The sequence below is a fragment of the Apium graveolens genome, chromosome 3 (assembly GCF_009905375.1).
Source record: "Apium graveolens cultivar Ventura chromosome 3, ASM990537v1, whole genome shotgun sequence".
In the NCBI taxonomy this organism is placed as follows: domain Eukaryota; kingdom Viridiplantae; phylum Streptophyta; class Magnoliopsida; order Apiales; family Apiaceae; genus Apium; species Apium graveolens.
This window is the reverse complement of record NC_133649.1, coordinates 227081995-227098668: the sequence shown is the minus strand read 5'-3', so window position 1 is coordinate 227098668 and position 16674 is coordinate 227081995. Positions and strand designations below refer to the sequence as shown.

The window sequence follows — 16674 nt, the reverse complement described above, 5'->3', positions numbered from 1 at the left end:
TTCCTTAAGCATAGATATAGCTATCCTATGAATCTAAGCTTCCATTTCCTTCACAATCTCTTCAAATAATTCATGGAAGAAGAGGGTGAATAGTGTTTTCAAGATCTTAAAAATTTTGATCTTGTGTTTTTGTTTAGATATAGCTTTGGTAAGGATTTTCAAGGGTGATTCCAAGCTCCTTAGTTACTTTTACTCACCAAGGAAGGTATAATCTCATACCCTAGCCCTACTTTTGTATATTTAGAGTTTTTATGATTGATATGGTTCATGAGAAGCATGATTCTTGTATACTTAGAGTGTGGTTGGATTTGTAATAGGTTTGAAGTTGTAAATCTTGATTATTGGTTAATGAACTTAAGTATAGCTTTTAGTTCATGATTGAGAGTAGTATAAATTGGAAATCTTGAGATGTTGGGGCTATTGTAGTAAAGTATGGATGGATTTTGGTTGTAGTAATGATTGTGGGTTGATTGTGGATTGATTTGGAGTGGTATAAATTTGGTAATCGCGTAAACATAGCCGTCGTAATGCCCGATTTACCTTAGACTGCTTTTGTTCTTAACATCAGGACCTGTAAACTCACTGTTAGGTTTTGACCATTGTGATGATTAGACAGTTCATGTTGTGAGCTTCGTTTTGATATGTGGTTCGCTTGAATCCGATGTACGGTTTAGGAGAAACGACCGTTTTAAGTAATGGCGTTTCACGAACGAACAATTTCCCCTCGCCTTACTTTGAAACCTTGGTTAAGGCCCTTAAATGACTAATTGGAGTATGAAACAATTATGTAAAGTGGGTTAGGCAGTTGGTAGGGTACTCGCGAAAGAATCGCCTTAAAATTCTTAATGGTTAAATTATTAAAATGGGTAGACCCGAGGGTACTCGAGCGACTTAAGTAAATCGTTAAGCGCAAAAGTGAACGTTAGGGTCTAATTGGTTAAAGTATAGATTCTTAAGCGACTTTGGTTTAATTCCAACTTATATGATGTTTATTGGTTACCAGACTCGTCCCAGGCCTTTTATCACCCCCAGTCGCTCAGGCAAGTTTTCTACCCGTTATACCGTTGTTGTGATGTATATATGTATATGCATTATCTTGTGATAGATGCATGATGGTTATTAGCAAATCTTGCGATATATTGGAGCATGCTGATATGGTTTATATGCATGCTTTTTTCGTAATTTTGATATCTAATTGTTGATTCAAATGCTTATAAGTTGCATAATACCTATGCTAGAGATAAGCAGTAGTTGCGTACACCCTTGGTCTAGAGGACCCAAAGGTGAACATTTTTCTAAACCGGGAGACGATGTTTCCGAGTATATGATATATATATATATATATATTTATATATATATATAAATAGTTTCCAAAACTATTAATTGAATAAGGTTTATTCGATAACTTTATTTTATTTAATGAATATTATTTTGAATATTCATTCGAGGACTTATGACTCCGCTTATTTTGTTTAATGAATATTATTTTGAATATTCATTCGAGGACTTATGACTCCGCTTATTTATTAAATAATATTCTTTACTTTATTAAAGAATGATGTTTTGATAATCAAACTTATTTTCGATTATTCAAATAAAGATCGTACTTTCGTATAAGTATATCTTTGGTTATTTATTATTCATTTCAAGTATGAGTTTTAAAACTTGTACTTCAAATTATTTTTTTAAAGATTATCCTTATGCGAATATTATTTAAATAATAATATTCATATATTTTCTAATATATCGGGACTGATTTATTTCATTAAATCAGCATTACTCCAAACATTCTTAAAAATGTTTTCGAGTCTTCAAAATGATTTTTAAAAGTTAGAACGGATCCCAAAACTTATTTTATATTTAAGATCTTCCTTTCGAAGGGGATTTAAATACTCGCTCAAAACCTGAGGGATCCGGCTCTGTGGTGTATTTTATATTCGCAACGAGGTTGCTGTTTTGAGAAAACATTTTTGATTACTTACCCAACATTCGGGAAGTAATTCCATATACTTGAGTCGGCATAAGAAACATGGGCTCAGTGGGCGTCCATGAAAGTGTAAGTGGATCAGTGGGAGTCCATCAATGCGTAAGTGGCTGAGTGGCAGTCCAGCATAGGTCCTAATGCGGCCAGGGTGATGACCAGTGGGGAATTCGTCCATCTACTAGTAGAAAAGGTTACTTACTGGTATCTTTTCTGATCAGCAAGATATCGGGTTTATGCCAAAATTCTTTTCTTTCCAAAATTCATTGGATATTACAACTCTATTCATACTTTACATGACAGAGGTTTCCAGGAAATGTATGAGAGATATATATGTGGATATATATATCGGGACTTAATGAAGTATCTCGTAACTTCATTCCATTCAATAATATTTCAAAGATTGAATCTATTCAAGTCTTAACTTGTGGTCTCATCTATGGGATGAACTTTTGAAACCTATTATACTTTGAACAGTGGTAGTTCAAGTAGTTTTCTAAAATAGTATAAGTATAGTGAAGTAATTGGTAACTTCATCTTCCTTTAAGCTTATATCCAGTAAGTAATTACCTTACACTTGATAACGGGTTCTAGTAAGTTATCCATTTAGATACTTGCATTATTGTTTACACTATATATTATCTTGCGAGTTGTAATGCTCACTCTTGCTTCATTTCTTCATCACACAATAATAGTTAGGAAAGATGGCCAGACTCAAGCAGACCCAGCGCAAGCGCGTGGGAAGCGTCCTGCGTCTTCCCGTTGATATCGTAGCTGCTATAGCTGCAGAGGTAGATCTATTTATAGATCAGGCATTCTACTTTTGGGAATCAATTATGTATAATTATAACTTGTGGCAGATAATGGAAATTAACTGTAAACTTATCAAGTAATCATTTTGGGTTGTAATAACTTTTAAATTATGGATTCAAGGACTCGTACTTATTTCAATTTCATATCTGAGACTATAACGGGTTGTGGTGTGTGTTATTGTGGGGTCACAGCATGAGGTTATTTATTTTTGATTAAGTTAAGTGTTAATTATGGAAAGAAAGACCGTGACGACCCGGATCCCCGACCCCGGATCTGGGGGTGTTATAATGGTGGTGCTCAAGGGTTCCCAAGTATTATTTTTTCATCAGGGGAGGATGAGTATGTTGTGACATTATCTACGGTTCGATAAGCACTGCAGATACCTGAGAACTGTGTCTATTCTACTGTTGAAGAGCCAGTTCTTCAAAACATGATGGCCAATCTGGGATATGAGAAGACATTGGAAAAGTTGGGCCAGTTGAAGAGATCTTTCATAAGGAGGGAATGGAGTTTCTTCTTTGATTGCATAACCAAGGCTTTTGCAAATAAATGTTCCAATTTCGATGCAATTCCCATATTCAGCCAACAAATTGGGTATGCTCTCATAAATCAAACTGATTTTGACTATGCAAGTGTTGTCTTAGGTTTTATTGGGGATAGAATGACAGAAGATAGAACTACTGTTTATTTTGCTAGATTCTGTCAGCTTATCTATAGTTTCTGTTGTGATAATAAGCCCCAATCTGCTAGTGAATTAATTTCATCATTCAGACTAGCTAAAAGAGCTTTTAATGACTTATTATCTACTGATAATAAGAAGGCTTTGTTAAGACCCCTCTTAATTTCTTTATCTGTCAAACAAGCCTTAATAACCTATGATCCAGTTAAATACACTGCACTATATCCTGATGTTCAACCATCTGAACCTCATCCATCAGCACCTACCACCTCTACTCAACCACCTCAAACTTCCCAACCTCAACCTTCAGAACCTACAGTGCAGCCTTCATCTTCCAAACCTAAGAGGACTAAGAAAGTACCTCAGACACAACAGAAGAGAAGGAGATTTATTCTGCGAGATGAATCAGATGCTGAGGAACAGGTTCCTGTATCAGAACCTGTTGTTGTAGAAGCTGAGAAGGTCTCTTCTCAGAAGGATGTTGATATTGGGAGTTCTAGGCCCTAACAAGGCTTAGAAAGTGTAATTATGATGATACAGCTCCTACAGCCTCCTCAAAAGCTAAAAGATTCAAATCATTGGAAAAAAGGCCCGAAGATTCTGGTAAAGGAATGGAAGCAGTAGCTAAGGAAGGGGTCAGGAATTTCTGATCTCACAAGACCCTGTTGAAGCTCACAATTCTCCTAGTGTTGATCCAGACCTTCATGCAACTCATCTCTCTCCACTACATGAGCCAGAAACTACTCACATTCCCACACCTCCAGTATCTCCAGTACATGCTGATAACCAGGGGCCAAGTGATGAAATTGACATCCATAACTTGGAAGTGCCTCAGGTTTTGAATCTAGAAGCTCCACCAACTCAAGTCACTCCACCAACAACATTAATTCCTGATGCTGATTTTAATCCAGAATTACCTACAACACCTTCTCTGCATTTAGATACTGAAGATCAGATTTTAGGTGAGCATCAGAATATGGCTGTTGATCAGAACTTAGTTGGAGATCAGCACTTAGAGGATGATGTTGAAGCCTTCATAGCCTCTCATACTGTTCTTTTATCAGAGGATGCTGAAGATGTTGACTCTGTAAGTTCTGATGCTGCAAATGTTGATGATAATGGTAATGTTGCTACAAATATAGATGCTGATGCAGCTGGTCCTTCTGGACATGCACCTCTACAAGCTCCTTCAAAAGCTGAGATAGTCAAGAAATTTGTTACAGGGGAAGCACCAGTACCTTGGATTGAAACTCCTAGAGGACAAGAGTGGACTAAAGAATGGAACTTAGTCAGTTTTGTTCCTTCTGAAAAGATTCTTGCTCAGCACTTGGCAAAAGCTGATGAGATGCTAGTCAATGATGATTTCAAGACACAGTTAAGAGTTACTGCACTTAGTACAAGGCACCTTCAAGGTCAACATTCTGTAACTCAGACCAAGGTGGACAAGATTCAAGAATCCTTGAATCAGCAAGATACAGTTGTCAAGCTGGACAAGAAGATATTTTTCAAACCTACCTTTGACAGAATTGCCTACATTGAGAAAACCCAAGAGAAGCAACAGTCTCAGATTGATGAAATTTTGAAAAATCAAGCTTCTCAGCAATCTCAACTCAATGAGATCCAATCCTCAGTGGAATTGCTTGTCTCTCTTCTTTTACCTGCTGATGCCAAAAAGGGGGAGAAGGTAATTAAGTCCAAATGCAAATCTATTAAGACACTGAAGGGAAAGGATGATGGTAATGACCCGGGAAACTCTGGAATGGGTGGAGGTCATGGTCAAGGTGGAGGTCTATCATCAAGTAGAACTGGAACTACAAGTCAAAGAATAAGTTCTGATACTGGGAGAAGAATAACTTCTGATACTGGTAAAAGGATAAGTTCTGATGAACTTTTGGAACTTGATGAAGAAATTTCAAGACAGTTATTTCTAAAAGAGAATCCAGGAATGGACTTTGAGAGTCTAAAGGAAGAAGAAGCTAGACTTAAGTTAGAAAAAGTCATCTCCAAATCTGAAGATTTTGTTGAAAAGAAACTTCCTACGGCTAAAGGCATTATGACAAAAGAAAGGACAAATCCCGTGGCAACCAAGGCCAAATCATAATTGCAGATAGATCCAAGGTCCAAGGGAAAATAAAAAGTTGGTGAACCTGTAAAGATTTATGTGCCTCCTATGGATGAAGAAATATCTGATGAAGATGCTAATCTTACTCTGGTTTCAAGAAAGATTTCTCAAACAACCTCTGACATGGCTTAAGTTGTTCAGAGTCAAAACATAGTAAGTTCTGATATGACACTGAATCAAGCAACCTCTGACATAGCTCAAGTTGGCTTGATATCAGAAGATAAGTCAAAGGAAACCTCTGACACTGCTCATGTTAAATTCTCAAAGTTACTCCTACCAGGATTCCCTAAAGCCAAACAGACTCAACCTTTGAAGACTGCAGCAAGTGGTTTTGAAGCAAGAGTAGTTACAGGAAAGGAAGCAAGAGATAAATCTGGATTGGGTAGTGCTGATGAAAGAAGAGTACATAACACAACCAATGATCCAACTTTCTTAAGTGAACCAGGTGTTGGAGCAACTCTTGAAAGATTGAATCAGCTTGAATCTGTGCAGATGGTTTACCATACCTTCTTGAAAGAACACATCTTGTTATATTTCATGACAGATGGAAGGGTTTACCATATTACGCAGAATGCCATACCACTGAAGTACTATGAGGAACTAGAACATGTTCTATTTCTACTTCAAGTGAAGAACAGATTAATAGATAGTGCTGTAAATTATTTGAAGACTCAAATTTAGAGACAGAAGAAGCTTTATTCTGTTAAGTCTTACAACACATATTATCCAAAGTACAGAGATCACAAGGGTGATATTGTTGAGATGAAGCCTAACTCTGCTAAGATTATAACTACCTTTCTGGGTTATAAGGCTGTAGAATTCAATCTTGAGTCTGACAAGGCATATTTGATCAGACTAGATCAGGAGATAAGGAAAGCTAAATAAATGATCTCAGGGCTGCTATCTTTCAAATTGGTGAAGATACAGTTGAATTGAAGAATACTAAAAGGAGAATGATTGATGAACTCAAATATATTGAGAGATGTATGTTAAAGAACTATCTCAGAACAACTCCTGACATTGAAGAGATTAGAAATTGAAGCCAAGTCAAGATCTACACCTGGTTAAATTCTGATATGTATACAGACTAAAGTTGTTATCAGAAGTTAAAGTTGGTAAAGCTTTAAGGACTCTAAGTTGTAGTTATCTAGTCAAATTCTCATGCATTTGTACTTAATGTTTTTGACATCATCAAATATTTGTTAAACTTGTATATTATGCTAATTTACAAGTTGGGGGAGATTGTTAGATATATTTGATAATGTCATGTCTAATATGATTTGTGTTTAGTTTTCAGACCTTACTTAAACAAGACAAATCAGTACTTAACTGGAAATCAACACTTATACTGAAGTCAGAACTTAAGTTATCAGAACTTAAGGTGCAGGAGATATTTATCAGGAGATAATATCAGGACTTAAGGAGACTTTCAGATAAGGAAGGCGGCTGATTGAAAGGAAAGAAGATCAAGACAAACGCAAGAAGAGATATGCATGAAGAAGGAATTCTATGAAGAATAGAATACTTGGAAGAAAAGATATTTGATTGATATATTTTAGGAAGTAGAATTATATTCCATGTCAATTAGTGATTATCTTGTAACTGTGTAGTATATAAACACAGATATATGGTTTACACTATGTGTGTTATCATTATCGAGAATAATATTTATTGTAACCCTAGCAGCTCTCGTGATATTTTGTTCATCACTGAGAGAGGACAGTTCTACATTGTAACAGAGTTTAATAAAGTTTTTTTTTCTGTTACTTGTGTTCTTTGAATTCGATTTGATTGTGCTATACACTGTATTCAACCCCCCTTCTACAGTGTGTGTGACCTAACATCCTCCAAGGAACCTGGTAGGATAAGGAATCAGCTTCCTACTTCCTATGATTCCAAAGTCCATTCTAATTCTGAGACTTGTTCACCAAGTCTCATAACCCAAGTCCAATTCAAGGACTCCCAATATCTATATAAGGGGCCTCACCCCACAAATCAAAACTACGTTTTTTGACTTGATCATTGGTAATCAACAAGGTACGTAGGCATCTTGTTAAGGCAGATTGAGTCACGAAACACAAGAGCAGTCAAATCGAGCCTCGAAACTCACATTCCTTAGTAATAAACACAGCAATTATATACCTTAGTTTTTAAACAAAACATTATATAAAAAAAATATTAAATACATACAACAACATTTAATACATACACCAACATTAAACACACACACACATTAATTACAAAATATGGAAAGAACTTACAAATTTCTAAAACTCCTCCACTTCAATCATCAATCACTTGTGTCTTTTTTATTTTTTTGCCCAAAATCAAGAAATGAGGGATATAACAAAAAAATTAAAAACAAATAGGTTAAAACCGACCGCTGATGGTCGGTTTTAGGAAGAAGAATAAAACGACATTGTTTTCTCTGTAACAGGTTTTTTTTGTACTTAAAATTAATTTTTTATTATTCTACAAAACCGACCACCATATATGGTCGGTTTTAACCTGCGGAATTTGTGGATATAACCGATCACATGTAGGTGGTAAGTTTTAAAAGTGACATATCAGCAAAACAGTGTCGTTTAGTTGGCATATGTGTGCCACGTCATCGATACGGTGTCGTTTAGTTGGCATATAACCGACCACTGACGTCGGTCGGTTTTAAGGTGACCAAATCGACGTCGGTCGGTTATGTCCGATCGATTTTAGCATGTTTTCTTGTAGTGTTAAGAACCTGTAATTATAGGTAGAATTCATATTTACCATATTATTGACACGTCATTTATGATGTCATTGATTTGAATTATTTGACATTGACGTGGTATTTATGACGTGGCGAGTGATTCAAGATTTTATTATTTTAATAGATAATAATATATTTGAATTAGAATTAAAGAAAAAGGAAATGATCAGAGAAGAGAGATGAGATGTGTAAAAAGGGAGAAAAAAATATTTTTTTTTGAATGAAATGATATAAGGGTCATGCATAATGGTGCCTTAAAAATGAGACACATGATAAATGTTTTAATATTTTAAAACACCATTGGAAAATTGTTGAAACACTTATTGAGTCAAAGTATCTCAAATTTGAACTTAGAACAATATTTAAAACACTACTGGACTTACTCTAAAATCACATTTCTATTCGAGGACCCTAAAACTATCAGGCTTGCAGTTATGCCTTTCTAATTTGTACTTTAATTGGCGCATGGTGTCATATACAACCAGCCGGTTAACAACCCGATCTTAGTATTTCATTTTAACTGTCTCTTAACTTTTCTTCTGCATATATTTTAAGATGTTTTGACCACATAGTAAAATTTATTATTTTTAAAAAAAAAAATTGTAAATAAAAGTTTAAGTTATAGATTTTTATTCAGAAAAAAAATTTAAAAGTTATTATTTTAACTATGCGGTCAAAACCCTTCGAAATGAGTACAGAAAAGTCAAACGACTATTAAAATGAAACAAGGGAGCAGATAAAAAGAATTTATATCGTGGGTGACACTGAGGAACTCTATTAAAAAATATGAACAATATATAATTTTCGGCTTTTCCAACTTGCATTAATCTCACAAAGATTGTTCGTTAATAAGCGTGGATAAATTTTTTAGATTAAATTTTAAATTAAGAATTCTAAATCATTTTTATTCTTATTCTTTTCATTATTTAATCTGTAATAACATATTATTAAACAGTTATCCACAAGTGATAATCCTTCGTAAAGCTAGTTCTGGGCGCTCTAAACAGAACTCATAAACGAAGTTGAACAACATTTCGAAGAACAATATACGTAATAGAAATGAAGAAAAACATATACGAAATGCTATATCATTTTAATAATACGTATTCTCAGTTTCTTGAGATTGTAAAATTTATTGCCTAAAATGGCCAATCTATAATAATAGTAGCAATTGGAAATGTTTAATTATCTTCACAAGCAAATTTGAAGCAGTTCTCCAAGCAATTAAGTTTCTCCATTTCTGTCAATCAAGTAACAAACAAACAAATTTTGAAAAGTATAAGAAAATAATTTGGATATATTATCATGAATTTGAAAATAATGTGGCAATTGAGGTTAACCTGTTTGGATACTGGTACAGTCTCGAATTGCACATTGAAAATTACATGATCTCATCAACCCGGATCGTGAAGGCATAGTTACTGAAACATGGGAGGTTGGTGGCGTCGCTAGTTGTTTTTGCGGCATCGGTGGTTTGGGAGGAGAGGGTGGTGGAGACGGTGTTGGGCAAGATTTTATACATTGGGTAAGACACTTTACGGTTCCCCCTCTTAAGGTTGAATCACTTGAAGTAGAATTTTCAAAACATTTGGTTGCACATTTAAAAAAGCATTTAATGTCCAAATCTACGGCTTGTGCATGGCTTTGAGACACTAACATGACCATTACAGCTATCATAATTATCGTCAAACTAGTTACTTTTATCCCCTCCATTTTTGCCATATGTAACTCAATTATGTTTATTGTCTATATGATATTGACTTGAATTAGTGTGTGTCTTATATATAGACTACGGATCCTTAGTTAGGTACTTCTTCTTTGTTACGAGAAATATGATTACGTATCAGATATCGTCTTGCCTTGTGAAAAGATTCAGGTAGAATTGGTACAATCGTGTGAAACCTCTTTCTCATCTAAATACAGAATGCGTAAATCATGATTACATGAAATTCTTATGAACTATATGCATTAACTTATACACAATCTTTCCTAACAAACAAACTCTTACATTTTTCTGCACTTTCATCAGCATGGTTTTGTAATCTCTTTTGATAAACCATATATTTTGTTTTGAAAATTTTGGCATGTCATAAACTACTGGAAGAACACAAAAAGCCATTTTAGTAGTGAATTTTACATGTTGAGTTGGGAGACGAAATTTGGAACAAAATATTTTAAAATGAAAATGAATGTAATATTCAAGATTTTTAAGAACAACACCATGAAATTTTGTGCATAAAAATAAAGAATATAAGTGTTTTGTAAATATATTTGGGGGATCGTTAAAAATTTGCTAGATTAAGGGACTATATCCACCACTTAACAAAATTCTATACGTAAAATTAGAATTAAATAAGTAAATATGTCAAAACAGACCTTACAACGAACGAGATGTGACAAAAGAAAAATATTTATAGAATTGCAATTGGCTGCTGTTTTATTTATGATTAGTCATTGCTTATGTTTAAAGGTTCACTAATTGTTGTTCAGTCCTGCTCTTTATTTTACTTCGTCTTTAGTCATAGGTTTAGGATATTGAATCTTGTTAATTAAGCAAGTGCATAGTGATTTTAGTGTAGTATTATGGTGACTACTCTACAGAGCTAACTTTGCAGCATGTGTCTAAGAGAGGGAGTTGTGAGGCCTGGCTCCTCTCATCTAAACAAACTCGACATTTGCTTAAGGGACTTTTTTTTACATAATCTTTCATCCATTTTCATATATGTGAGCAAGAATCGAATCGGGACCTGAAATGACAGAAAATAAATGTGTATTGAGAGGTCATGCCATAACGCTCAAGCAAGGGACATTTTACACAAACTAATAAAAATAATTGTTGCTGCACTTCTACTCCATAAAAAACACCTTTGTTTGTAACTTGTTAATATTTTGGGCAACTGCTAACTTGGAATGAAAGGCCCCATAAGTTTTTTTGGATTTAAACACCCCGTTAACTAATTGGGACACCTGAGAAATTAAGATGATTATATGTGAAAGCCATTTGCAGTGGTTTATGACAGTATTAGCATTTGGCAAGAGAAGATACAAGAAGGTGACCCTTTTTTTTTTCTTTCTATTCACTGGTAATGAAGTCCCAGTTTAGTTTTATTAGTAGGTTTTTCTTTAGTTATCTTGTTCTGAGTCATGGAGTCTGATCGCAGTACCCGATAGCCTCTGTAGATTTCACATCTCGAACTGAAATAGAAGAAATGCAATTCTTTTGCTCCAAGGTATTAATAAAGCTAAAACTACAGCGTTCATGAACACTTTAACATAATTGGTGCAAGCCAGAATTCAATCTTTTTCCGAGTTTAGCTTGTTCAGAAAGGTAATTTTTCAGAAAGAACTATAACGACTGAAATTTGTGATTTTTCAGAAAAAACTATAAGGAGCAAGGCAACTAATGGCAGCTGAAGTAAAGATTAACAAGCATGATCAGATGTGTAAGGAGAATGAACACAGTTTTATACCGTTTATTTTTGATACATTTGAATTTCGACTTTTGATGCAATTGAATTTCTAAGAATGTAATGACTACATGGTCGAATACGTGTTTCGACGATAAGGTTTTGTGATTCAACCAGGTCTAATGCACAATTAATTACACGTTGGCCTCACACATTTGTAACTTGATTGCTTGATTTCTTGTATATATTTGATAATATATTAAGAAAAAATTCATCTCGAGTTTGGTTCGATTTTTAAAATAAATCGAACATGAAAATAATTTGAAGTTTTTGTTTATTAAATGAGCTGAAATTTAGCACAATACAGTTCGGCTCAAAAATTTGTGAAAAAGTTTGATTGCAATATTCATGAATAAGTTAGTTAATATAATTCGTGAACAAGTTTGTCGGTACTATAAATGAACACATTCATTGATATATCTCATAAATAAGTATATTAATTACTAGTTTATGCTTGTAAACAGGTTATGAACACATACCTATCCCGTAATATATAATAAATGATTGTGTATCTGTCTATAAATAAATTTACCGTTTTTAATCTATTTATTGTTTTTATTAAATTTATATATTTTTAATATTTATATGATTAAGTCGCAATACATGCTAGATTGTATAACTGTTTTATTTAATTTATTGTCATGTATTCAATTATTTTGTATATATCTTTATTTATATAAAAATAACGTAATTTAATTAAAATTAGAATATCAAATACTCAAATTATTTATCTTGTTTGTAATTTTTTTAAAATCTTTTTTTAAATTTCTTTATTTATTTATTTTATAACAAAGAAAGAAATGAAAATCATGCAAAAATTCGGGAATCCCGAGAAAAAGTTCGTACATTGAATTGTTTGTGAATAATATTCATGAATTGTCGTTGAATCATATGGGAATAATATTTTTTTATGAGTCGTACGCTACCAAAAATTTTGACTAATAAAAATTTGAGTTCAAATTTGATATATTTTTGAAGAGGTGAAATATGTAGGCTTAAAAATTCAGTTTGGTTCACTCATTTAGGGCCTAAAACTACTACATTTTTAAAACCAAAATATAGGAATATTTAATAAATATTTTAGTTGTACAAGTTTGATAAAAACAAATGCTATGCTTTTTGTTCTGCACTTGCAAGTGAGAAGCTTTGTTTTTCTTGTCCGAAATCAAAATACAAGTCGGTCGGGTTGGGGTGAGTCAGACCACTGTGTTTCTCCATTTTTGAGAGCGTCAAACTGTGTCAATCAAATACCAGTTGATTGCTTCAGGAATGTGCTGAAAAACGAGAATAAGGTTTCTAGTAGACTTTACTCCTCAGAACACATTATTCGAAAATATAATTAAAATCATTGTCCACACTTGTAGACTCACACACAATTGTAAACAAAAATCGAGTAGCAGTTCATTTCACCTCCCTTTTGACTCTTCTCCGCTCCATGCAACACATGTAAATCATTTTTACAGTTCTTAAGCATATTATGTTACTCTATAATTATATTTAATTGGTACTAACATTCATCGGGCGAAAAGGATACCAAAGATTTAGCAATATCGAAACCAACGCGAGTCCCCTGCTGCTGAATATTCCCAATAATCGACAATGACCTAGGCGTCGGAGCAAACGCAAAACAATACTTCCCGTGCTCATCAACCGCCACTAAATAATTTCTCGTCTTCAGCTGCAGCGTTCCACCTCCCGCCAAATCAAACCACATCGTTGGCACATCAACTTTTTTCAACTTCCCGAAATCAAAACACGTATCGAATATCTCAAATTTACTTGACCTCGGTAAATTACTCGCCGCTCTAACAAACGCGTCACGAACCGCATTATAAACCGGAGTCGGAAACCGAGTCACCGCGGTCCCCGAATCAAGTATAATTCCACCGTTTCCATACTTATCGATATTAAAACATCCTTTTGGCAACACAACTTTTTTGTCTCCGACACTAATTCCCGACATTCCAACGTAAAAAAATGTCGGTAATTTAATATTCTTCAACAACGGAGCCTTCACCGAGTCAGTTGGGCTCACCGAGTTAAACTCGAGTGTCGATGAGTCAACCGAGTCACGGTTAACTAAACAATACGATATTGTTTTGGCATTAATTTGAGAAGGTAACGACAATGCCGTGCAACCAAGGCCAATTAGCCCTGCAGCACCCGTAAATAATCCTTGATTTTCATGTCCACATCCAATAGCAACATTCGAAACGGTGCCAGAGCGTCCGAATGACACCGTTTCAGTTGCTAAATCACCAACTGTTATGGATCCATCACCGTAATCAACCTGGTAAAGACACGTGTCAGTTAAGAACGTGCATGAAGATAGGTCTAATGAGTTACACTTTGGTGAGTTGCATGAAACTGTTTGATAAGTTGACGAGTCAGCTGGATCAAATATTGGGTCAGATTGTTGGTAACAATTCGAACAAGGCTCGCATTGTATCCAGTTTACGTCACTACCCGTGTCGATAACCATGTAGTATTGTTTCGTCGGGGTTCCGATACCGATACGTGTGAAGTACTCGCCGCTTCCTTGATTGACACCGGATGTGAGCGGGGTTTTGAGGGTTTTTTGGGCTTTGATCGAGTTGACTCGGACTGAGTCATTACCGAGTTTGGAGTTGATTAAGTTGACTCGGGCTAAGTCACGAGCGAGTCGGGACAGGGTGAGTTGTGTGTAGTTTTTGTGGGGGGGTTTGTGGAGAGAAAAATGAGGGTGGAGAGGGAGAATGACATGTGATGGGGTGGTTTGGAGTGAGTGAGTAGAGTCGGACCGAGTTACGAGCGAGTCCGGGACCGGGGGTTGTGAGTTGGAGAAGAGGGTTTGGGTTTGATGCAGTGAAGACGAGACATCAAATGTGGTGGTTTTAAGTGAAAAAACGGAGGGAATGAAAAGGAGCAAAATGATATGCCAAATGGTCATTTTTCTTGCTTATTTGTTCGATTATTGTTGAGTTTATATTTAGAAAGAGCACACAATGTGACAAATTTGGGGACGAGAACCATCTTTGTGATTTGGAAATATTAGAAAATTGAGCTACTTTATTATTTATACTAAAACAAAATTTATTTAAAATAGGAAAAATATACTTTCTCGGTCCCATTAATTTATACGTTTTTCTTTTTTTGATATTATATTTAATTTTATATATTTGAAATATTATCAAAATTAGTAAAAATTTTATAATATTAAATTTAGCTACAATTATTACTTATTTCTACTATACTCACTTTATACATATAATATTAATTGTTCACTACAACTTTATCCAATTTTTCTATTTTTTCACACTAAATTATAGTATATTCTTTCTTAAGATCCGTGCCCATTTTATTCATACAGAAATCAACGAGACAAATGAAGTATTAAACTAAATGAACAATGAAAGCTTGTGTATCAAATATATTAAAAATTATACTTTGAACTTCTTTTTCATGTAATAACTAATAAGTCAAACAATGGAACTATGCAATGACCGTGAAAATATTGTTTTTTTCGTGCATGATAAATAATAAATACTCCCTCCGTTGGATATATACATTTAATTTCGACACGAAAATTTAAAAATGGTTAAATGTTATAAGAAAAAATTTGAAAAGTGAATAAAATGATGGGAATCAATCAATATTTAATATATTAAATAAGTGTAATAGAATAAAGTAGTGGAGATAAGTGTGTAGTTAATTTTTATATTATAAAATATTTACTATTTTTGGGAAGTTTTAAAATGTATAAAATTTAAAGCACATCCCAAAAATAAAAGTAAATAGAAATGAATAAAAGATAAGGAGTATGTCAAATATCAAATTCTATACTGGGATTCTAAGTTCAAAAATATTCTTTTTCATGGTGACATCAAACAAATTTAGAAGCTAAAACTTCACATTTTTCTCAAATTTCGAGCAAAACAAGAATCGGAAAGTAATGCTTCACTTGATACTCTTACCTTCAACTTACGATCGTAACTTAAACAGAATTATTTTTAAGTTAATAATATCAAAACACAAAATTAATGATTTCTTTCCCAGTGAGGAGATGATGTCTGTTTAGTAGAGCGTTTTAGCGGAGCTGTAATTCGGGTATAGGGGCTCACGAGCCTGCCCGCCCGCCCGACTCGAACTTATTTAAGTAGACTTGATTAGGCTTATTTAGTTAAATTAGTTGAGTTCGAGTAAAATTTTCGGTTCATTTATTTAAATGAATCAAGTTTGAACGATTTAATAACAGTTAACAAGTAGAAACTGAAAACATCATTTGGTACAGTTTTGGGTAAAAATTGAGTCGAAATGTTCCCGTTTATACTAGAAAAAATAAATACATTTATTTTGTTGCGCTTTTTCGCCTTAATATTCTCTTGGCCTATGATTAGGGTTAACATCGGGCGATTTCAAGAGTCCAAACCAAACCAAACAGAATTTCTCGGTTTCCCTAAATTTTAGTTCTCAATATATTAAGATACTTTTATATGTTTAATCTTTTACATATTTTGGAGATTACATTTTTATTATTATTATTATTATTATTATTATATTATTATTATTATTATATTATATTATATATTACTCACACATGTATAATAATGTTTAAATAAAAATATTCGGTTCGTTTCGATTTTTTCGGTCGGTTTGGAGGTAAAAACCGAAACAAGCCGAAAATGTTTGTTTTTAAATGTTAAAAGAAATTGATGATATCAGTATTTGATATCATAGTTTGACAAAGATGATGTCATCAGCATTTATCGTCAGTATTTGTTGATCAGTATTTGTCGTCAGTATTTGTCAAGCTGGATATCAGGAGATATTAAATAAGGATATATTTGCAGAGATATGTTGGTGTAGAACTTTACTTATTGTAGCAAT

At 33.8% G+C, this 16674-nt stretch overlaps 1 protein-coding gene and 1 long non-coding RNA gene across 2 annotated transcripts; both read right to left on the bottom strand.

The window, feature by feature from the left end:
- Positions 1 to 9413: 9413 nt before the first annotated feature.
- Positions 9414 to 10105, bottom strand: LOC141710988 (uncharacterized). The gene is made up of 2 exons (XR_012571175.1): positions 9682 to 10105; positions 9414 to 9581 (listed from the first exon to the last, which is right to left on the bottom strand). It is a non-coding gene; the product is annotated as an uncharacterized LOC141710988 (long non-coding RNA).
- A 3079-nt stretch (positions 10106 to 13184) lies between these two features.
- Positions 13185 to 14886, bottom strand: LOC141713157 (protein ASPARTIC PROTEASE IN GUARD CELL 1-like). The gene has a single exon (XM_074516445.1). It carries the CDS (start codon positions 14735 to 14737, stop codon positions 13316 to 13318), a length of 1422 nt encoding a protein of 473 aa, XP_074372546.1. The 5' UTR covers positions 14738 to 14886; the 3' UTR covers positions 13185 to 13315.
- Positions 14887 to 16674: the final 1788 nt, after the last annotated feature.

Bases quoted from the DNA above. Each gene is read 5' to 3' on its own strand.
- LOC141713157 (XM_074516445.1), bottom strand. From the start codon at position 14,737: ATGACCATTTGGCATATCATTTTGCTCCTTTTCATTCCCTCCGTTTTT.